At 43.9% G+C, this 24,992-nt stretch overlaps 1 protein-coding gene across 1 annotated transcript in view; it reads left to right on the forward strand.

Moving 5' to 3' along the window:
* Positions 1-24,992, forward strand: part of LOC145412924 (F-box only protein 30-like) — a 200,243-nt gene that overhangs the window by 121,708 nt on the left and 53,543 nt on the right. The window contains exons 9-10 of the mRNA XM_080282728.1: positions 5,353-5,499; positions 24,111-24,189. Of these exons, the coding sequence (XP_080138854.1) occupies positions 5,353-5,499; positions 24,111-24,189 (226 nt within the window). The remainder of the gene's footprint in view (positions 1-5,352; positions 5,500-24,110; positions 24,190-24,992) is intronic.

Raw genomic sequence — 24,992 nt, forward strand, 5'->3', positions numbered from 1 at the left:
TGTAATGCATTATTTTAGTGAGACCTGGGCAGTTAAGGAAGAGGATATTCATAGGCACAAACATACAGAAATGACAGTGATTAGATGGATGTGTAGTGCGTCCTTGAATGCGAGGCCTGGAGGGGCTAGGATTGCAAAATGATTGAAAGGAAGGATGACTCTGGAATGTATTGTCTGATATAGGTGTATTCATAGGGAATTGTACCTTCAGTAGGAAGAGTATGACAAGGGCCATTATAAAAATAATCTTTATTGTCAGATGTTTTGACATCTTCATGCCATCTTTAGTGACCTAAGAATGGAACAGTACAAATGGTATACAAAAGTGAAAGTATGAATAGTCGGGTTATTTTTTACTTTTCACTTTTGTATACAATTTGTATTGCTCCACTTGTAGGTCACTGAAGATGGCATGGAGATGTTGAAACATTTGACATTAAAGGTGATTTTTATAACAGCCCTCGTCATACTCTTCCTACTAGAATGTATTGGTTTTGTGATGAGGAGGGGTAGACTGAGATGGTTTGGGCATACTAAGAGGATGGAGGATGACAGTTGGGTGTGGGAAGTGAGAGGTGTGAATGTCAAGGGTACGGTTGCAAGAGGTAGACCAAAAAACATCTGGGAGAAGGTCATAGAGTGTGACCTCAGGGATAAGGAACTGAAGAGGGAGGCTGCCAGAGGTCGAGCAATGTGGAGAGCCTCCATTAGGTGACCAAGGATGATGAATGCAAGCATCTTGATGTCTTTATAAATGATTTGAACAGTGCAGTACAACTCATATTAAGTTTACCCAGGCTTATAGTAAGCTTCCAGAATTATAGCTTCATACATTTACCATTGATCTAGGTTGAGCCAAGTTTAGGGTGGCAGGTCAGGTGAAGAGGGATAATCGGGATATCATAGGTGAGCAGTGTGTGAAGAATGATGAAGGAAGGGTAGTGGTGAACAGTGAGGATGTTAAAGATGCATGGAGAGAGCATTATAACCGGTTGTTGAATGAGGAGTTTGACTGGGACAGGGAAGGTTTGGAGCCAGCAGATCCAGTGTCTGGCCCTTGGCCTTTGATTGATACTGCTACTGTGAGTGAGGCAATAGGCAGGATGAGAGTGGGGAAGGCAGCAGGTGTGTCTGGGTTGACTGCCGAAATGTTGAAGGCCTCAGGCGATATAGGGGTGAATTTAGTCACTGACCTGATAAATAGGATTATTTATGAGTGTGTTGTCCCAGATGATTGGCTGAAGAGTGTAATTGTAAATGTGTATAAAGGGAAGGGTGATGCCCTGGAAAGAGGGAATTATAGAGGTATAAAGCTTTTGGATCAGATAATGAAGGTAACGGAGAGAGTTTTAGAAGGTATGATTAGAGAAAGAGTGAATATTGATGAGATGCAGTTTGGGTTTATGCCAGGTAGGGGGACCACTGATGCCATATTCATTGTTAGACAGCTTCAGGAAAAATATATTGGTAGGAGAAGCGATCTTTATTTTGTTTTTGTTGATTTGGAAAAGGCCTTTGACAGAGTCCCTAGAGAGGTGGTGAAGTGGGCAATGAGAAAGCTTGGCTTGGAGGAGTGGCTGGTTAGGGTGGTTATGGCCATGTATGTGGGTGCTCACACCCAGGTGAGAGTGAATGGAGATTTGAGTGATGAGTTTTCCGTGAATGTTGGTGTGCATCAGGGGTCAGTCTTGAGTCCCATGTTGTTTATCATGGTACTTGAAGCCCTTTCACGTGACTTTAGAAACGGACTCCCGTGGGAGTTGTTGTATGCTGATGATTTGGTGTTGATTACAGAGAATGAAAGGGAGGCGGAGGAAAGGTTTAGGAAGTGGAGAGATGGTATGGGGCAAAAGGGTTTAAGGGTAAATGCAGATAAAACAAAAGTGATGATATCTAGGGTTGGTGGCGGTACTGTCAAAGACGAGGGAGAGTGGCCATGTGCAGTTTGCCACAAGGGCGTGGGAAGTAATTCCATCTTGTGCGGTGTGTGTGATAAATGGGTGCATAAGAGATGTAGTGGTATCAGAGGTAGACTGCGAGATAATGCTGATTTTATGTGTACAGCGTGCCGGGGTGAGCAGGTGGAGATCGTCAGACGTGAAAGGATTGAACTTGCTGGTGAATCTCTTGAGTGTGTGGAAGAGTTTTGTTATTTAGGAGACATGTTGTGTGCTGGAGGTGGGGCTGGAGCTAGCTCTGTGGCTAGGGTGAGAAGTGGTTGGAAGAAGTTCAGGGAGCTCTTGCCTCTCCTGACATTGAGGGGGCTCTCCCTACGTGCTAAGGGGTCTTTGTATGCAGCGTGTGTTAGGAGTGTAATGCTGTATGGCAGTGAGACCTGGGCAGTGAAGGAGGAAGACATTCGCCGGCTCAGACGTACAGAAATGACAATGATTAGGTGGATGTGCAGTGTGTCCCTGCGTCCAAGGCCTGGAGGGGCTGGGTTTACAATGGAAGAGTTGAGAGGTAGGATGGGACTGGAGTGTATTGGTGTTGTGATGAGGAGAGGTAGATTGAGGTGGTTTGGACATGTGGAGAGGATGGGGGATGATAATTGGGTGAGGAAGGTGAGAAGTGTTGATATTGGGGGTGGGGTTATGAGGGGTAGACCGAGAAAGACATGGGACGAGGTCATTAAGTGTGACCTTAGGGTTAAGGGACTGAACAGGGAGGCTGCAATGGATCGTGCAGCGTGGAGAGCCGCCATTAGGTGACCAAGGCCGACACATGCAAGCATGTTGGAGCCTTTAAAAACGAAAACGATTATCCTACTCATTCGGCTCGTGAGAGACCCTGAAAGCCTTAGTCTTTGTTCAGGTGCTTAGCATTCCGAACTTCCTTCTTGTTCTTGCTGACTCACTATCTGTCTGGGAGACTTTTCCTGAAGGTGTATTGAAAGAGGAAGTATACTTTGAAGTAAAATAAAATAAAGTATTCCTCCCCCCCCCCCCCAACTCATAGGGTGACTGGAAGAACTGAGTTCACATATCTTAACTCAAGAGAACTCCACTCTGCATCGGCACATTGCACTGAGAGATGCCACACAGGAAGTCTGGTGGCATGGCTAAATGACCTCCACAAACAAAGGTACTGCACAGACTCCAGGCACATTCCAATATGGCATTTGTAGGGGTAGCATCATATGATACTGTTTTGAGGAGTAGGTGAGACATCAGCAACTTCGGGAGAAGATCCTCATGACAAGAATCAGTGCACCCAACCTTCAGCTCCCAGAGTCTGAGATGATTTCCCCTATTGCTAATTCTGATAGGTAGTGTCATAAATGGTTTGATGCCTCTTCATGAGGTTATTTCATGATTCAGTTGCTGCAAATGATAATGAATTATTTTTGCACCCACAGTGGCAGCCAGATCCTCTACTCCCATTTACTGAATTACTGTACCTTTTTCATGAAAGAAATCTCAAGTTGCAGCCATAGAGTTTTATATGCGTTACACTTTTACCTCCATCAGTATTGACTGCACCTAGTGTATTAGGTGCTAGTGGCTTGCATCTGGAGAAGGTTTAACCCCTACACGCTTTGGGTTTTCCGATGTCACGTGCTCCTCCCTACGGGGGATTTCATGATTTTGGAAAAAATGCCCTTACTTTGAACCTTAACATCTGCCAAAGTATAACAGCTAGAGAAAAAATTAAAGATACATCAGACTCAACAACTCTTCCTCTTTCAAATGAAAGTATCCCCGCATCTCCAGGTGGTCCCATCAATGATTTAGGATAAGTTAAATTTCAAAGGGTGGCCGGAAGACTCTTGCAGTTATACATGTCAACCGGCATTGCTCATCATCATCATCATCAGCCGGACCTCCTTTCCCACCATAGGGTAGGGTGAGGAGTAGCAGTGTCCAGACAGCCCAAATTTGCCCAATCTAGTGGGCCATGCTTCCATGCACTCATCATTCAAGCTCCCAGAATCCTGGCTCTATCTGATATGCCAGAAACATTCACCACATTCTGTAGCTTCACATAAACATGTCTGATGGAGTCAGTCCAGCTGCTGCCACCTTAAAAAGGGGTGCCAAAGCCCTGATCGTGCCCTTCTTACAACATTCATCCAGCCTGCTTGATCTTCTGTAAGTACCCTAGCCTCACCGACTTCCAGACCTCTCTTCCTCACACATTCATCCACCATATCTCTCCACCTTCTCCTTGGCCTGCCTCGCCTCCTCCCTCCTTCAAATTCGCTCAGATATACCTTTTTCACCACTCTATTGTTATCCATTCTCTCCACATGACCATACCATCTTAGTACACTCTCTTCAGTTCTGTTGTCCACCAACTTCCTCACTCAACATCTTTTGTGAATCACATTACAGTATTTCGTATCCCATCCACCCTGTGTACGCCACATACATTCCTCAGCAGTCCCATCTCCACTGCTCTTACTCTTGACTTTTTATTGTCATGCTAAACCATCGTTTCACACCCATATGTTAAAGTTGGCACTAACACTCCCTCATGTAAGCCTTGTGCAGCTGCAACACTCAAGCCTCTGTTTCTTATGAAGCCCTTCATTGCACCAGCTACTTTTCTTCCTTGTGTCACTCTATTTTTCACTTGTTTTGCACATTTTCCCCTCTTTTCTATCAATGTACCCAGGTATTTGAACTCTGTCACCAATTCCAGTCTCTCTCCATTCACTGTAACATCGCACTGGGAGTCACCTTCTCTCTCAGTGACCATCACATAACTCTTTTCTACATTTACTTTCAAGGCATTGCTCCACTCCCAGAATCGTGACGGCTATACACGTCAACAGGCATGTAGGGGTTAAGGAGTGTATCCAGAAATACAGGACACCTTTTGGCATGTGTTGTGGCAGTGGATACAGTTTATGCAGATGCAGCCGTCATAGGTTCCCTTTATCTTGTATCATCACACATCATATACCCATATGCTTCCTTGAACCAGTTACAACTTTAGGTCAGCCTACATCATCCACTCACTTGATGTAGTGCTCCCCACTTTTTCCTTCATGTTTATCATTCTTTTTATGTATTTTCCCTCCTCTCTGCCTATTTCTCCCATCTTTCCTGTTGCTTTTTATCACTTCTTTCCTTTTCAGGTGGCTCTACATTGACTGACAAGCCTAAGCCTAATGATTTTCTGTAAGCCAGGAAACCATTTACAGTGCTGGGTGGTTACTATATAACCAACCCATATGTGTTTCCAGCATGTCAACAAGTGGGTTGGTGGAGGTTTAGTGTCCCTCCCCATAAAACAACTACCATAACTTAAAGACAAATCGCCACCCCGTACAGGATTGTGGCATCTGGCTATAGGTAGACAGATTCTCAGTCAGTCAGCAAGCTAAGAGGCATCTTTATATTCCAGGAGGTGCGTCGATCTGAGTTCAGCAGCCACTACCAGAATGTGCATAGTGAGATACAGGAGGGCCTCGATGGATGGCTGGTTCACCGATGTCCTCTCCATCTTCTGGGATGCCCCTATGTTTACACCAGGCTGCACCCAGGCCAAGCTGTAAGTTCATTGCTGGATGATACCAGGATTGACACTATACTGACAAGTTGTGGATAGGATTAGAGTATAGGAGGTTGTAAAGAACTAGATTTTATACAGTATTTTCATTAAGTTACCAAAAGGTCCATTAAATTCAAAGTCCTTGTTAAAAGCCAGCTTTTTATAAAGTTGTTTTTGCTATTAATTCCCTACTAAATTGATCATCATTGAAACAATGAACACAGGGTGATCCTTATTATAGTTAGGTATGTGTTCCAAAATATCACAACTTTTTCAGTGTATTGCTATGAATTGAGAAAACTGGCAAATCAACTTTTTAGGTATCAATGAATTTACTATTGATTCAGCTGCAAAAAAAGAACATAAAAGTGACATCATATAATGGGAACTTGCTATGGAATCTAATTTTGCAGGGCATCATGTCAACAGATATTGTCATCCTCTTATTAAAAAACTGTAAATATCATTGTCCAGCATTACAACAGTAGTTACAGAAATATAACTTTAGTTTACATTGTAAAAGTAGCTGTAATACAGTGTACTTTGAGGGAATAAGTGGAAGGTACATTTTTTTCCTTAATGCAAGGAAAAATTTAATAAATAAATAAGCAGGAAGCCTGCAAGTTATTCTTTCCAGAAGCTGAGGCAGTTTTCCATGCTATTGTGTGTTAGTCATTCTGACATGATAGGTACTCTCCAAGATGTGCTGTCTCCTATAGCATTTTAATTGTCCTCTTACCTTGAGATTGTGTCTCAGAACCTCATCCCACATTCTCTGTGGATGAGGTTCCCATTTAAATTCATGTCTGTATGGCACTTCACATGATTACTCTCACATTTCTCTGCAGGTGTCCCAACTACCTCAGCCTACACCTGCTGATCACCAAATTAACACTCTCAGTGTCAAAACTTCCTGTTAATCTGCACATGATGTTCTATCTTTCATTACTGCACTGCACAACTATTAAAAATCTGTGAACCTTTTTTTTTTTTCTCTCTCCCTCTCTCACCACGCACCATCTCACTCTGTAGTCACAAAACATACTGTACAGCTTTCCTTTTCACTGGAAAGAGTCCCTGTATTGCCATTAGGGATAACAGTTTTCTGAACAAGTTTGAACCACTTCTGACTTGCAGTTGAGCTAGGTTATGCATCATTATCTCTTTTAATAGTAGCAGCCGTGGCTCAGTGGGTTAGAGCGCTCCGCTCTGACCGAAGGGTCGGAGGATCAAATCCACCCAAGGGTCATTGGTAGACATCAGGAAGGGCATCCGGTCATAAAATGCTACTAGCTCCAAACCAAAGTCCTCTACCCAGGGGCAACGTCTTAGCCCTTTTTCCAAAAAAAGGGTACCTGGTGTAAAACTCACACTATTTTATATATTTATTATTACCAGTGATATTCATCAACGCATTTGAAAACCACAACGCCATCCTCAATCTCTTCCAGTCATGGACAGACCTCACAGTCTCTTTTTACTTCTGGTTCAGTGCTCATAACTAATTTTACCTTTCAGAATACTCTGAATCTTGATACATTCTTTATGTTCCAGTCCTCCACAGTCACCACACAGAATGAAGTTGTTACCCTTGCATATCATACAATGTACCCCACTACATCACATGGGTTGTCGCCAGCAAGAGCATGTGGCCAGAAAACTTGCCCCCGCTACCTAGTGGCAGACCTCAGGGGAGGTGTGACACAGGCTCTGCCAGCATAGTTTTGGAGACCAGGGTGGGATGGGGTTTGGATCTGTGCAAGAGAGTATATGGCATTCTGATTCCCAGGCTATCGCTTCCACTCAAAAGAGAGGAGACCAAACCCGGGAGTAGTGCCCCAGGAGGCTGCCCTATCAGTGGGTACATAATGGCAGGGCAGTTGCACTGCCAGGGCACACTTGGAGGGTGTTCCTGTAGCTGTCCCGGAAAGGTGCCCCAAGGTCACTGCCACAGCCACTGGTCATGGCTGGTGGGCTGTGGGTCCCAGGTCCCACACCTGGACTTGGGACAGTGCAGGCGGGTGGGGTCTGTAGTCTATCTCTCCCCCTTATTTTATTTTTGACTTGAAAAAAATGACCACAAAAAGCACAAGCTTGAGGAAGCTAAATCACCCAAGTGGATCAGAGTGGTATGTTGGAATATGGGTAGTTTGAAAGGTAGAGTGGAAAGTAGTTGAGGTAATGAGTAGGAAGTGGGTGGATGTTGGTTGTGTACACTCTCCCAAAAAAGTGTCGGCACTCTTACAGCACGTATCATTCTGAAACATGGATGAAGCATTGTGATATATGGGGCATCCTGTAATTTTAAGTGCAAATATTATCTTTGGTAATTTTTAAAACTCAAAATTGTAGAAAGAGTCACTTACTGGGTGGTATGTGTTTTGAGGCACCACATCTATAGACTCGTGTGTCTGCGTAAGTTGCTCATTTTCACAGCCATCACACCCAAAGGGGCCAATACTTTTTTGAGAGAGTGTACATGAAGTTAGGCACAGGGGAGGATTAGCCAGAATGATTGCTGGGAGGGATTGCAGGTATAAGCTATTTGGCAGGGAAGTGCAGATGGATACAGACAAGATTTGTAAAATCCATCCTAGACAATTTACCTACCAACAAAGCTCCAGGTCCAGATGGAATTCCGCCAATTGTTTTGAAAAAGTGTTCCCTTGAACTTGCCTCTGTCCTAGCTAAATTATTCAGACTATGCATACGTACTTCTTTATTCCCAAATTCATGGAAAGAAGCCAATATCCACCCAGTTCCGAAGAAAGGAAGTTCGTCTGACCCCTCCAATTACAGACCAATAGCTATCACATCTTCTCTTGGTAAGGTATTTGAAACTTTAATTAATAAGCATATTGTTAAACATCTTGAATCCAACAAATTAATTAATGATAGACAATACGGTTTTCGCCACGAAAGATCCACCATTGACATACTCAATCTCTTAACTCATACCATCCATCAATCAATTGATCTTTTTGGAGAAACTCATGCAGTAGCTCTTGATATCTCTAAAGCTTTCGACAGAGTATGGCACCGTTCCCTGCTGTCCAAACTCCCTTGCTATGGACTAACGTCTTTTGTTCCTTTGATTTCTTCTTATCTTAGTGACAGGAAAATAAGAGTAAAAGTAGATGATGTATATTCGAATTTCCACTCAATTAACGCCGGCGTGCCGCAGGGATCAGTTCTGGCGCCAACCCTATTTCTGGTTCATATTAATGATCTCTTATCTGTCACTCACAATCCCATTCACTCATATGCAGATGACTCAACACTACATAGTTCATTCACACTCAGACATCCATTTACAAAGTCTAATATCTCTACCTCTCAACTCAATACAGCCATCTCCATAAATCAAGATCTATCTACAATCATTGAATGGGGACAAAACAACCTTGTCTCTTTTAATGCTAGTAAAACTAAATATATACAGTTTACTAATAGACAGATATTGCCAGATTCGTACATTACCTTCAGTGCTACTAATGTTCCCATCTCCAAAAGTATTGAAATTCTTGGTGTCTCACTTAACAGTGCCCTCAGCTGGACCTCTCATGTCAGATCACTTGCTAAAACCGCCTCAAAGAAACTTGGATTATTGTACAGAGTCTGTAACTTCTTCGCCGATGAGCAGTTAGCTATAATTTATAAGAGTCATGTGCGCTCTCAGCTTGAATATTGCTCACCCTTGTGGAATGGTTGTGGAGAGGTTGCATTAAGACAACTAGACAAAATTCAGAATAAAGCTGTTAGAATCATTAACAACCCTGCCATTACATATAAACTACCTCCCCTGCAAGTAAGAAGGAATGTTGCCTCCCTTGCATTATTTTACAGATATTTTTTTGGCAAATGCTCAGACGAAGTTGCGTCCATGGTGCCACCTCTCCATGCCTTCCCTCGTGCTACACGGGCATCTGGTAGCGCTCATGACTGGAATGTCACTCAACCATATTGCAGAACTTCTGCCTATCAGAATTCTTTCATTCCCCGAACTGCATCTCTCTGGAACTCACTTCCCCAGAGTTGTTTTCCTCCAAATTTCAACCTACAACTGTTCAAGTCTAACTGTTACAGATATTTTATGAACAGAGGACGCCAGTAATCTGGTGTATGGATTATTTTTTTTCTCCATTTGTTTTTCCTTCCTCCGTTCTGTTATTTAAAAAAAAAAAAAAAAAAAAAAAAATATGGTGGTGTGGGTGTGCTAGTTAAGGGAAAATGGGTGAAGTATATCATGAATGCAGTGGGGGTGCTTGAATGGATTATAGCAATGAAAATTTCATTTGGTAGGCTTACGATTTTGTTTATATTGGCTTATGCTCCACAGGCTGCCTTGGCTGATGTAGAAAAAGGTAGATCCTGGGGCGGCTTGATACGTGTAGTAAGTGGAATGGGGGATGACGGGATTGTAGTTTTGGGAGGGGACTTAAATGATCTTGTAGGTGAAGCAGCTCAAGGATATGAAGGGATAAATGGGGGATGGTACAAAGAATGTGGAAGAGGAAAGGATATTTGAATTTGGGTAAGCAGAGAACATGACTGTGGAACGCACATTTTAGGAAAACAGAGAGTAGGTTGATTACATATGAGTCAGGGGGGAATGATAAACAGATAGACTACTTCCAGATCAGGAGGGCTGATAGGAGGTTGGTGAGGGATGTTAAAGTTATAGAGAGTGAAGAGTGTGTGCATCAACAAAAATTACTGATAAGTGACATGGTGCTTAACCTGCCATGTGCCGTCAGACTTTGGACCCTTATGGAACTGTGGTGCCGACCAATTTTCAACTTTTTTTTTTTTTTTTCACTAGATTGGTTAGAAATGATGAGAAAACATGGAGGACAACCATAAAAGTACTCACAGAAGCCATTTAGGTTGATTTTGAGTATTGGAATGCGAAACAACCAAACTCACCAGCCTCACACTTCCAAGTAAACGGGCTCCGCCTGCATACCACAAGACCCTTCCGATGACGTCACCACTTGGAACGTAACAAGTGCGTGCGACACACACACACACTAACAGCAGTATGCACTAACACTCTCGTCCTCTCTTCTTAATTTGATGAAAGATGCCAAGGACGAAACTGAATGGATTATTGGCGTCCTATACACACTATGTATCCAATACCTAGACTTTTGTTTAAGCATCATTAAGACCCAGTCTGTAACCACATACAGATATGTGGTGTCCCTTGAAGTACTATAATGCTTCTAGTCCCAGCTGACTGCTGCACGCAGCCGCTTGGTCGAAGCACCTTTCTCAGTGAGACAGTCAGCCAGTTGTTGTGATGTATCCATGCAAGACACTTCATCAATCTCCCCTCATTCCAACATGTCTTGTAATACAGCAATATCGATGTGCAGTCATCTGTCTTCTAGACTCCTAGAGGAGTAAAGGGCGTCTACCAGACTCTTGTTATCGACGAAACACTTGATCTTGAAATCTCCACATTCAGAAACCTTACGCAATATGTTGGTGAGATATACAGCAGTTTCAGCACATTCAAGCAGCGCCAATGTTTCAGCAGATAAAGTAGATTTGACGACTCGCCTGATCTTTCTAGTCTGCCAGAATAAGGGACATCTCGCCCCACTAGCATCTTGTAGGAAGATCACAAGTCCTTCCTGAGACCCATTGCATACAAGGTTGGCAAAAGAGGCATCTGAAAAGCACTCGATATAACATTCATCGAGTGGCCCCATTCTTGGAATGTATAGCTTCATGTTGTCAGTCTTCACCCTTGCGATCACCTTGTTGAGCCTAAGCAAATCTGCTATGGTAGCTCAGTTGCTAGTCATACTCAACTCATGCACATCAAAGGCAGTATCTGGTCGAGTGTGTGTGGCAGTCCAATTGAGTTGCCCAATTAACGCTCAGTACTCAGTTTTCTCAGACTCAGACAGCTCTTCTGCTTTTACTGCTGCACGATGTCTGCTCAGTGTGACTGGTTTCAAAGACGAAGCGTACTGGAACTGGTCAAGTGTTATGCTGCCACGCTGTTGGAGACGACATTTAGACCAACGTATTTGAAAACTTTTGATTCCGAACTGCCAATGAGGAATATTTGGCTCAAATGGTTTATCACTTGCTGCTCGAACTCACGTGTACTAGCCCAAAGGAAATCATCAACATAAATGCATATAATGCCTTCAATCTTGCCACTATTACTCCAAGAGAACAGTGCTGAATCCAGTGATGACACTTTAGCTCCGAGACTCAACAACTGATCTTTAACGCGCAGGTACCAATGCCTACCAGCATCACAAAGGCCGTAAACCGTTTTCCTTGGTCTCCACAGCTTACTGTTTGCATATTCAGGTGGAGGACGTAAATGAACAACTCACTCATTGTCGTTACATTGCAGATAAGCAGCTTTCACGCCCATAGCGTGGCAATCCCATTGGTTGGTGGAGGCAAAAGAAAGTGCCACCACCACAGAGTGGGAGGAGGCAGAAGCTCTCCATTTTCCTCATCAGTAACTATGCTATTCAAGCCGAGGACACTCTTGTTGGGTTTATAGATGATATAGGAAGTATCTCCAAGCATAGTTATGTACTTTGGCGCATTATGACAAGCGAGTGAGTGAATTGGATTACCCATAAAATGTTCATAATACTTCTTATTCTACATTTCTTAGTAGAAAGTGTGTGCCCACACATATTATACTATACATAATATTTGTTTTCCACATAACTTATAATTCTACGCACTCTTGTTGTTTTTCATCGCACACTCAACACACTACTGTTCTCTTTTCTCTCGTGGCAAAATTCTTCCACCGTATCATTTCACTTAGTATATTTTCTCGCGCACACACACACATGAACTCGATTCCTCCGAATTCTCTACACTCTGGCTTTGGCTTTCCTGTTATTCTCTGACTAAATACATCTGTGCTGTTTACTTTTCTCCTAATTCTACTGACTATCAAAAATTCTTCGACTATCTTACTTCTACGATGGAACACATTCTATCCATTTCTCCTTTCTCTGAAATCTCCATTCTTGGAGATTTCAATGTTCACCACCGCCTTTGGCTCTCCTCTCCTTTCACTGATCCACCTGGTGAACAAGCCTACATCTTTTCTATCCTTAATGACCTAGAGCAGCTTGCACAGCACCCTACCCGTATCCCTGACCGCCTTGGAGAGAGCTCCAACATACTTGATCTCTTCCTTACAACTAATCCTTCTGCTTACACTGTTAATCTTTTCTCTCCGTTGGGCTCCTCCGATCACAACCTTATCACCTTAACCTGTCCTATCGCTCCAGTACGGCCTGCGGACCCTCCAGGGAAACGTCGTCTGTGGCACTTTGGAGCTGCGGATTGGAAGACCCTCAGGCAGTACTTCTTTGATTTTCCCAGGAATGATTATTGTTTCCATGGCCGGGAGCCATCTGAGTGTGCCTTGCGCATTACGGAGGGTATTCTCTCGGGCATGGAAGCATACATTCCTTCCTCATATCCTTTTGACTAGTGGAAGAAAGCCTTGGTTTAATCACGCTTGTTCTAATACTGTCCACAACAAGGAGAGGGCTTATAAAAGGTACCGGAGCCAACCCACCCCTGAATCACATCTTTTATACGTTTCTGCCCAGAATCGTGCTAAGTCTGTTCTTCGCTCTTCTAAAAATAATTTCATCCGTACTAAATGCTCTCAACTCTCTAACTCGAATTCTTCCCGCTCCTTCTGGCACCTTGCCTAAAACCTTTCTAACAACTTTACCTCATCATCCTTCCCTCTTCTTTTCTACTCTGATGGCTCTGTAGCTATTTCTTCTACTGATAAAGCAGATTTCTTTCTTCAGACTTTCTCCTTCAATTCCACTTTAGACGAATCCGGTGCTGTTCCTCCAACACTTCCCCCCTCTGACTTCTTCATGGCTAACATTAAAATTTCTTCAGCTGATGTATTTTCTGCCATCACAGGCCTCAATACTAATAAGGCATCTGGGCCTGAAGGAGTCCCTCCTGTTTTTCTCAAGAACTGTGCCTGTGCTTACATCCTGCCTAGGCAAACTCTTTCGCCTTTGTCTGTCAACTTGTACCTTTCGTTCTTGCTGGAAGTTTGCCCTCATTCAGCCAGTCCCAAAGAAGGGTGACCATTCGCAACCCTCTAACTATCGTCCAATTGCTTTAACATCCTGTATCTCAAAAGTTTTTGAGTCTATTCTTAATAGAAAAATTTTAAAGCATCTTTCCTATCACAACCTTTTTTCTGATCATCAGTATGGGTTCTGTCAGGGACACTCCACAGGCGATCTTCTCACCTACCTTTCAGACTCCTGGTCATCCTCCTTTCGGGACTTTGGCGAAAGCTTTCCCATTGCACTTGACATCTCAAAGGCTTTCGATCGAGTCTGGCGTAAATCTTTAATTTCCAAACTGCCCTCTTATGGTTTCTATCCTTCTATCTGTGCCTTCATCTCTAGTTTCCTTTCTGGTCGTTCTATAGTCGCTGTTATAGACGGCCATCGTTCTTCTCCTAGATCTATTAACAGTGGTGTTCCTTAGGGCTCTGTCCTATCACCAACTCTCTTCCTTTTATTCATCAATGACCTTCTAAGCTCTACATCTAACCGTATCCACTCATATGCTGATGACTCCACCCTTCACCTTTCCATTTGGTTCCTGCAACGTCCATCTCAGCAGTTACTTCAACAAACAAGGACTGAGGCTATGGCACACGTAATGTCTGACTTGGCTCGTATCTCTGACTGGGGTAAAAATAGTCTGGTGTTTTTTAATGCATCAAAGACTCAGTTTTTGCACCTATCAACCCGACAAAATCTTCCACAGGTATACCCACTAATGTTTAATAATATTCAACTTAATCATGCATCATCATTGAACATGCTTGGGGTTTCATTTGCTCGGGACTTGTCTTGGAAAGATCATATTACATCTCTTGTAAAATCTGCTTCCAAGAGATTGGGTGTGCTAAGCTGACTCCGTTCCTTCTTTGCCCCTGCACAACTGTTGACTCTATACAGGGGATTTATCCGCCCCCACGTGGAGTACAACTCTCATGTGTGGGGAGGCTCCCCACATACAGCTCTTCTCAATAGGGTGGAGTCTAAGGCTTTTCGTCTCATTAACTCTCCGCCTCTTACTGACTCCCTTCAACCTCTGTCTCTTCGCCGCACTGTTGCATCTTTATCTCTTTTCTATCGCTACTTCAATGGTCACTGTACCTCTGAACTGTCTGCATGCATTCCTACACCTCTACGATGGACGCGTAGCACCCGTCTAGCAGCAAACTTTCACCCCTTTTCTGTCCAGCTCTCTAATGCAAGATTTAACCGTTACTCCCAGTCCTTCATTTATGCAACAGGTCAGCTCTGGAATTGTCTCCCTCTGTCTGTATTTTCTGCTTCCTATGATCTTCAGTCTTTCAAACGCAGTGTGTCCAGGCATCTCGAAATGATCGGATCTTGAATTTGGCTCTCTCTTTTATTTTGTTTTTCTCTTGGAAGGAACAGTTTCGCAGGCTCATTGCCTGTGGTTCTTTCTTCCTCACATTAAAAAAAAAAAAAATACAAAGGTAACTTATTTTACTTCACTTACTGTTATAATATCACTAACACTAATTTCTTATCCTATTACACTTACTTATGAGATAGTTATCTATCTATCTATCTATCGCCAGACGCCTCAATCCCGTTTGGGGTGGCCACAAACAAATCGCCTCCAAGTCGCCCTGTCCCCCGCCATTTCACTGCCCTGCTCCCAACTCACACCCCCCTCTCTCATATACCTCTCCACCCCATCCCTCCATCTCATCCTCGGCCTCCTCCTCCCTCTTTCCCCCTCCACCTCACTCACATACACTCTCTTCGTCAGTCTTTCACCCTCCATTCTCTCCATATGGCCAAACCACCTCAGTGTGTTCCTCATAACGCTTCCTATCACATCCACATCCACACCACAACGCTCCTTTATATCCTTATTCATCAGCCTGTCTCTCCATGTGACTCCACAGGCTCCTCTTAAATAACTCATTTCCACTGCTCTCACTCTTGACTTGCATCCTTCCAACAATGTCCAAGCTTCACTTCCATACGTTAGAGTTGGTATCACAATACTGTCATGTAGTAACTTTTTCACTTCCATGCTCACTTCCCTGTTTCTTATCACTGCTTTCAAAGAACCAGCAACCTTTCTTCCCTGCTGTACCCTTTCAAGCACTTCACCCTCCAAACCTCCATCCTTATTCATCACACTACCCAAGTACTTAAACATACTCACATTTTCCAATTCCTCACCATCCAACCTTGCTGTACATTCACTGACTTCACCGCTCTCAAAGACCATCATTTTATTCTTCCCTACATTCACCTTTAGATTCTGTTTCTTACACACTCTCCCAAACTCATCCACCAAGCTTTGCAGCTCCCCTTCATCTTCACTCAACAACACACTATCATCTGCAAACAACAGTACAAGGAGTTTCCAAACACTATCCTCTCTCACCAGGGCCACTCCAACATCCACTGCCCTACCTTGTACCTCTTTTATTACCCCATCCATGTACAGATTGAACAACCATGGAGACATGACACATCCCTGTTTCAACCCAACTTTCAAAGAGAAAAATTCACTTAGTTCACCATCCTCACGCACTGCAGCCTTCGCACCATCTTACATACTCTTCACAGCATTCAACAACTTCCCATCTACTCCATATATTCTTAACACTTTCCACAATCCTTGTCTATCCACCCTGTCATATGCTTTCTCCAAATCCATGAAAGCCGCATACAACTTCTTCCCCTTCTCTAGAAACTTTTCCACTAAAGATCTAAGAGTGAATATCTGATCTACGCAACCTCTTCCCTTCCTAAAGCCTCCCTGTTCTTCTCCAACTAATTTCTCTGTTCTTTCTCTAACTCTGTCAATAAGTATCCTACCATACACTTTTCCTATTATACTAAGAAGACAAATGCCCCTATGATTACCACACACTTCTTTTTCCCCTTTTCCTTTGTACAAGGGAATAATTATTCCTGACTTCCAATCCTCCAGGACTCTACCTTCCTCCCAGGCCAATCTGCACATCTTCCACATCCATTCTACTACTATCTCTCCCCCATGCTTCAGCATTTCACCACACACTCCATCAATTCCTGGGGCTTTCCCCGATTTAACTTTCTTCATTGCTTCCACAACTTCTATCCTACTGATTTCTTCCTGTCTTCTCACCTCCCTCCTTCTCCTAGCCATTCCCCAGCCACTTATACTCGCATTACTTCTATCCTCTTTGTTTAACAATTCCTTAAAGTTTTCTCTCCATCTGCTCACTTTTTCTCCCTTCTCCACTAGTAATCTACCATTTTTATCTTTCACTCCCCTGCTAACTTCACTTCCACCCTGTCTTACTCTTTTCACCTCTTTCCAGAACATTTTCTTACAGTCCCTCCACTTTACACTCAAATTCCTTCCAGATTCCTCATCCACTTTCTTTTTACTCTCTCTTACTAATCTTTTCACCTCTCTCTCTTTCTTTCTACATATAACTCTCTGTTCTGCCTCTCAACTTCTTCCAAACCCCTATTTCTCATCCATTCATTGTATGCTTTCTTCTTTTGTGCCACAGCCTGTCTCACCTCTTCAGTCCACCACGCTGTTCCTTGCACCCCCCTCCGTCTTCTCTTCCTCCCACACACCACATCACATGCTGCACATATTTCTTCTGTAAATATCCTACACACACCTTCCACGTCTCCTATCTGCTCCAATTCATATTTGCCTAATCGTTCCTCCACTTCTCTCTTATACTCTGCATTTTTCTCATCCTCTTGTAACCTTTCCACTCTCCTTGCAACTACTCCTTCCTCTCGTCTTTCCCTTCTTCTATTCCTCCATCTTACTCAAATCCTAATTCTGGCCACCACCAAGTAGTGGTCAGAAAGTCCACTTCCCCAACCTCTATAAGCTCTTGCATCCATTACACATTTTCTCATCCTTTCATCCACACACACATAATCAATCATTGCCTTCCTTTCATTCAGTTCACCACCCACCCTTCTCATCACTCGCCATGTATACCTGTGGATCATTTTATGCCTGAAGAGGGTATTGGCTATCACCAACCCCCTCCCAGCACAAATGTCCACTAATGCACTGCCATTCTCATCTATCTCAGCAGGCATACCCCACTCACCAACTATTCCATCCACCTTCACATTCTCAACTTTACCATTCATATCACCGATCAAAAACACTCTCTCATTCCTTCCAAACTTTTCCATGCACACTTCTGCATTTGTCCAGAACTCTTCTCTCACTCTTCTAGCACGATCTTGCGTTGGCGCATACACACACACAATCGCCCACATTTGTATTCCAACTTTCAACTTTACCCACACAGTCCTTGACCCAAGTGATCCATACTGTCTTATGCTCTTCTTCCATCTTTTACTGACAACTATACATACTCCTTCCTTTGCCCTCTCATTCTCACCTACTCCTGCACATATACCCCATCCATACTCCCATTCTCTCACACTTTCTCCTCCCCAGTTTGTTTCAGTTATTCCACATACATCCACTTTCGCACCCTGAAGCACCTGGACAATCTCTCTCTCTTTCACCTCATCATTCGCTCCCCTTACATTCCACGTTCCGATAACCATGTCCTTTGTTCGATCCTTGGTCGTCATCGTTTGGTCAGTTCTTGTCCGAGGCTTACTGTTTGTTTTTTTAGTTAGTTGTTTTCCGGGGAGGGGCACTAACCCTCCGCCAACCCTTTTAGTCGCCTTTTACGACAAGCAGGGATACTGGGGGAGTATTCTTGAAAGACCCTCGTACCCCCAGGGGGGTATTACACATTGATACATTGATACATTTCACTTGTGTCTTTTTTTTGCACTCTTCTTTTGTTCAGTTAGTAACAGAGGAAAGTGTGGTATTCCTTAAGGCAGGGAATGATGCATGTCACACTGAACACACTGGTAGCGTGAGTCCTTCTGCTGTGTACAGGGCCAGCTGGTGCTGTGTTGGCACATATGACAGCGCCGCTGCACATTCCTGCGCATCTCTGTGGCAGGGACCATCTGGGGAAGTGACGGCTGGTGAGTCGCAGGAGGGTGTCACTGCCGTGGGGTTGACAAGAAGCTGCACAATCATGCCCATGGGTGCCGATGAGTTCCCTGCACATTTCTGTAATGAATTCCTCAAAGGTTTCGCTGGTTCCCGTTGTATTGGCGTGGAGGATGTGGCATTCAGGACCGTGATATGAAGAAGATGAAAGAACAACTTCATGTACCGTTTCATCGTGGGCCTGGCACAGTCATCACTGGATATCATGGCATCTGACTGGTTGACTAGCCTCATTTTGAAGTTGTATTCTATGATGGCTTCAGACTTCCACACTGGCACACGACTCTCGCTCTGATAGCCAATTGACCTGGTGCAGTGCATCAGTGGGTGGTGCACTGTAGAGAGAAGGTTGACTTCTCAGTTGTACCAGACTATGGCAAGGATGTTATTGGCCTTATTAAACATCACCACCTTCTTTGCCAGCTTCCGGCCCACATGCACCATATGCTGCCGCCTGTTATTCGTGACGGTAACACTCCTGTCTCCTACAGGTGCAGGAACCGAGCGAGAAGGGGGCTGGTGTACCGGTTATCCAGGTACAGTACGTGCCCACGATGAAGATACAGTACTTCATCATCGTCTTCACCACGGTCCCGGAAAGTCCAAGAGTCCTGTCCTCCACAGTCTTCGTTTGTGAACCGATGTGCAGGACTATGTCCTGCACATATCCAGTCTTGCAGTCACACATAATGAAGATTTTGAAGCCAAAATGGTGCCTCTCGCTGGGGATGTACTACCTAAAGGAAATATTTCCTCTCCACAACACAAGACTCTTGTTTATGACGAGGTCTTGGAGTGGATAGAAAGAGGCAGAGAACCTCTCCTTCAGGTGAACAAAAACCAGCTGAATCCTTCGCATCTTGTCCAAGTTATTGACGTTCAAAAGGTCGAGAGCATCAAAGAAATGCAGGGGACTCAAGATATACTGGATCCTGTTCCTGCCCAGAACTCTCCAGAAGAAAGGTGTTGCCATCATGGGGTCAGCAGTCCAATAGGGTGGCAGTCTGCTCTTCTTGATTAGGCCCATCAGGAGAACCAGGGCCTAGAATAGGTACATCTCATCCAAAGAGACGTCGTCATTGAAGAGGCAGCTGTGGTGTGCTTGTGTTGCTCCCCCACAGCAGAAGGAGGCATAGGCATTGGTCAAGAAAACTGTTTCCAAGACTAATTCCCTTGAGAAGAAATTCTTGAAAAAAATCAATCCTCCTTGAGGCTGGAGTAAGGTCAGCGACAGTACAGCCAGCCTTATCCCCGGCAGTGAAGGGATGAATAATGGGGGAAAAATCACTCCCATCATCCCACTTCCAGGTCATATTGTTGCCTCCGTCCATGCCTCCTTCATCACCACTTGGGGCACCGTCACCATTGTCAGGATGGGGAGGAAGTTGGGGAGTAGGTTGGGGAGGAGGCCTTGCAGCCACGCTGCTTCCACGACCTCTGCTTTTCTTCCCCCTGCCTTTCCCCTTTCCTCCTTTCCCCAATGTTTGAGGCTGTGGGGAGGAAGGACGGGGAGGCAGAGGTGAGGCAAAGCTGTGAGGCAGAGGCGAGACAGCACGTGGTGGCAGAGTGGTGGAAGTGCTAGGCTAGGGTGATGGTGTGCAGCGTGGTGACCGGGCTCTCGCGCCGCCTGACCCAGATGAACAAAACAAAGAAGTACTCATCCTGTACTTCTTCCTTTGGCTGCCTTGCTCAGTCATTTTTGTTTTACTGGATGAGCCCACACATTTAGGCAGCTTGGAGGTGCTTTCCACTGCCTCGTCATCAGTAGATGATTCATCCAAGTGGTATATTTGGTTATATTAAGGTAATTTACTTTGTATTAATAGTAATCAAAATTAGTAGAAATGAAGTTCACGACAGAGTCAGTTGCATATTCTGATTTTACATAGCAACAAGTGCCACTCTTTTTATGAAAGTTCGTAAGGAGATGGCAATCAGGAAAGCTGTATGGAGATAAGTCAGTAGAGTATCTGTGAGGAATAGGGCTAGAGGGGCTGTGGACTCAGCTTAAAAGTGAACAGATTTTAGATTGATACTAATGTCATGGTTGTTGGTAAAGTATAAGGCCGAACCCGCATTTTGTCGCTGATGAGCATGAATTTTGGGTGCAACTGCTGCTGCTGGCACAGTAACTTAATGACGACCAGGAGATCCCTGTGCCGCCAGCCCTACCCTGCCACATGTGGCAGTCTGAGGTACCTTCGTATTTTGCCATTGATATTGCAGCAGTCATTGTTAAGGTGGAGATGTAATAGCAGGTATGATATCTAACGTGCATGTAGTATGGTGTAGACAGTTAGGGATAGATGTCTCTGAGAGTATGCTGGTCCGTTCTCTGTGTTAACGACAGCACTGAAAATGTGCAGCAAACGGAGATGGTTAGGAATACGTCCTGAAGGCTGGGGAAATGGAAGCTCCACCTTTCTATTGCCAGTTTGCTATCCACCTCAGGAGTTCCGCCCTGTTCGACTGGTGTTGTTACAGTCTACTCCCTGTTGTGAAAGGTAGACCATAAAAGGCCTGAGATGGGGTCATAGAGTTTGACCTCAGGGATAAGGAACTGAATGGGGAGGTTGCCAGAGATTGAGCAGCATGGATACCTGACATTAGGTGACCAAGGTTGATGCAAGCAAGCATGTTGGAACCTTTATAAATGATACAATAGAAAATGTCAGGGATATAAGGTGGTTTCCTTGGCTCAAAAGCATGACTATGATTTGCCCAGCCTTGGATTCCCCTGTTCCCCAGGCTATCTATCTATTGCCAGACACCTTAATCTCTTATATGGGGTGGCCACAAACAAATCGCCTCCACGTCACCCTATCCCCCGCCATTTCACTGCCCTGCTTCCAATTCACACCCCCTTCTCTCATATACCTCTCCACTCCATCCCTCCATCTCATCCATGGCCTTCCTATCCCTCTGTCCCTCTCCACCTCACTCACAAACACCCTCCTCATCAGTCTCTCACTCTCCATTCTCTCCACATGGCCAAACCACCACAATGTGTTTCTCCTAACGCTTCCTATCACATCCTTATCCACATCACAATGCTCCTTCACATCCTCATTTGTCAGTCTGTGTCTCCATGTGACTCCACAGGCTCCTGTCAAATAACTCATTTCCACTGCTCTCACTCTTGACTACTGTCCCTTGAACAACGTCCAAGTTTCACTTACATACATTAGAGCTGGTATCACGATACTGTCATGTAATAATTTTTTCACCTCCATGCTCACTTCCCTGTTTCTTATCACTGCCTTCAAGGAACCAGCAACCTTTCTTCTCTGCTGTACCCTTTCAAGCACTTCACCCTCCAAACTTCCATCCTTACTCATCACAATACCTAAGTACTTAAACGTACTCACATTTTCCATTTCCTTCTCATCCAGCCTCACTGTACATTCACTGACTTCACCTCTCTCAAAGACCATAACTTTACTCTTCCCTACATTCACCTTTAGATTCCGTTTCTTACACACTCTCCCAAACTCATCCACCAAGCCTTGCAGCTTCCCTTTGTCTTCACTTAAACAACACAGTATCATCTGCAAACAACAGTACAGGGAGTTTCCAAACACTGCCCTCTCTCATTAGGGCCACTCCAACATCCACTGCCCTACCTTGTATCTCTTTTATAACCCCATCCATATCCAGATTGAACAACCATGGAGACATGACACATCCCTGTTTCAACCTAACCCTCAAATAGAAAAACTCAGTTCACTATCCACACGCACTGCAGCCTTAGCACCCTCATACGTACTCTTCACAGCATTCAGCAACTTCCCATCTACTCCATATATTCTTAATACTTTCCACAATCCTTGTCTACCCACCCTGTCATATGCTTTCTCCAAATCCATGAAGGCCACATACAACTTCTTTCCCTTCTCTAGAAACTTTTCCACCAGAGATTTAAGAATGAATATCAGATATACACAACCTTTTCCCTTCCTAAAGCCTCCCAGTTCTTCTCCAACTAATTCCTCTGTTTTTTCTCAAATTCTGTCAATAAGTATCCTACCGTATACTTTTCCTGTTACACTAAAAACAAATGCCCCAATGATTACCACACACTTCTTTTTTCTGGGCCCCAGGCCCAGGGGAAAATATGAGATTGTCTGTTTTACCATATCTGTATGGATGGTGTAGTTAATCCTTACCCGTAATATATAGGTGGACATGTACTGTACTGTAATTGCAGATATGATGGACCAAGTCTTGCCAGTAAATATTTTTTGGAGGTCAAGCATATTCATTCATTCATTCATCATCTAATCATGTGGTACCCCATGAGGAGTGTAGGAGCCTGGGGCCAGGCAAGTTGGTACGGACATTTAAGATGAGAGTGGCCAGCCTCTGTCATCCCAGAGTGGCATTACGTGAGCGGTTAACCCCAACCATCCCTTACTGTAGATATAAACCTGCACTGGCTCAATCCAATTGGAGTGCCTTATTTATCCACTAAACCACCAGGCACCATAAATTAGTTATATGTTTATCACCCAGCATAGTAAATGGTTTCCTAGTGTATAGGGAACCATTAGGCTTGTCACTCAGTGTAGATTCACCCATAAACAGAAAGAGGAGGAAAGAATGAAGTTAAGAAAGACAGAAGAGGAAGGGAGGAAAAAAGGAAGGAAGAGAGGAAAGGGCAGTCACCTGAGAGCTGCACTACATCAAGTGAATGGATGGTGAGTGCCCCCACCTGCCAAAAATATTATAATAAAAAAAAAAAAAAAAAAAAATTATGGTTGTCCTTGAACAACTTAACAATTTCTTGTGACCGAGCAGACCTGTGACACAGAGGTAACTGAGCGAATCCATACTGTGATATGTGGACAATCTTCATGTAAGTCAGGGATGTACTGTATATCAGAATATTACAACTTTTGCCATGCAATTTGTACCATTAACTGGAGGAAACTGACAAATCAGCATTATAGGAGAGGGACTGTGGCAGTAGAGAATTAATAGGCATTTTTTCTGTAACTTATGAGGACATAATAGTGAAAAATTTCATAAAAGATTGCTTATAACAAGGACTTGCTGTACTTGTTGAAGTGTCAGTTGTGTCAGTGTTAGTGTGACATTGTGTTGCCTATCTTGTGTAGGGTGCAGTGGTACAAAGTATCATCAGTAGAGTTATCAGCATTAGTCTGTTTTTATGAGTGTACAGATGCTTGGTGTCTTTTTTTTTGTAGTCTGTGTAGTTGTATTTTTTGTGATATACATTGATGTTGGAGATGGATGCCTTCACATGGCGGCACCAGTATAACTGGGTGCTTCCAGTGCCCACTTATACAGCACAAACACCTCTCATCTCCCTTCAGACCACCTGAAGGGAGGAGAGTGGAACACTAGAGAAGGGTAGCTTCAGCTTGTAGTCCACCAGACTTGCATTTAGATCAGTCTGGGGCCACAGCAGCAATAGCATCAGTAACATTTTGTATGTTCATAATATGCCCTTCCTTCTTCTTTCCCTCACTCAGGATGGTGATGTAGTGTACTCTCAATTTCTCCATGCTTATGGTGTTCGTCCAAAGCTGAACCACGAGCCAGCAGCGTGTGGTGAGTTGTTACCTTATGTTTTGTTATTGTATTGACAACATAAACCTTGTTGTGGATCTCCCAGCCCCTTATGAATGTGGGAAACTGTGTTAGAATGATGTTATGCTTTTCTTCCAATATATGATTCATGTTATGCATTTCTTCCAGTATATGATTCATGCAGTGTCACAACTAGCATTTTAACCTCTGCATTCTAGTGACATGTTTTATTGTTCAGTAGGATTATGTTTGCATTTATGTCAGCATATGCGCCACAAGCTGGCTTGGATGAGATACAGAAGGATAGATTTTGGGGTGACTTCCTGCGTGTAGTATGTGGTACGGTACGGAGAATGATGAGGTTGTAGTTTTGGGAGGGGACTTGAAAGGTCATGTAGGTGAAGCAGCTCAGGGATATGGAGGAATACCGGGGGGATGTGCATATTGTACAAGAATTGAGGAAAGGGAAGGGATACTTGAGTTTCAAGAGGCAATGAACGTGATTGTGTGCAAAACACATTTTAGAAGAGAGAGAGAGTAGGTTGATTACATATGAGTTTGGAGGAAACAGCAGCCAGATTCACTATTTCCTGGTCAGGAGGACTGATAGGAGGTTAGTGAGGGATGTTAAAGTTATAGTGTGCAGCAACACAAGTTACTGATATGTGACACGGTGCTTAAGGAGCGGGTGATGAAAAAGAGGACGTATGCATCTAGGAGGAAATTATGGAAGCTGAAAAACCAAGCAATAAGGGATGCCTTCTATGGCAAGATGAGGAGAGTGGTGGCTAAACAGGGAGGCATTGACAGAAGTGTTAATGAAC

The sequence above is a fragment of the Coenobita brevimanus genome, chromosome 94, assembly GCF_032717465.1.
Source record: "Coenobita brevimanus isolate Jiangsu-jjx chromosome 94, ASM3271746v2, whole genome shotgun sequence".
Taxonomy (NCBI): Eukaryota; Metazoa; Arthropoda; class Malacostraca; order Decapoda; family Coenobitidae; genus Coenobita; species Coenobita brevimanus.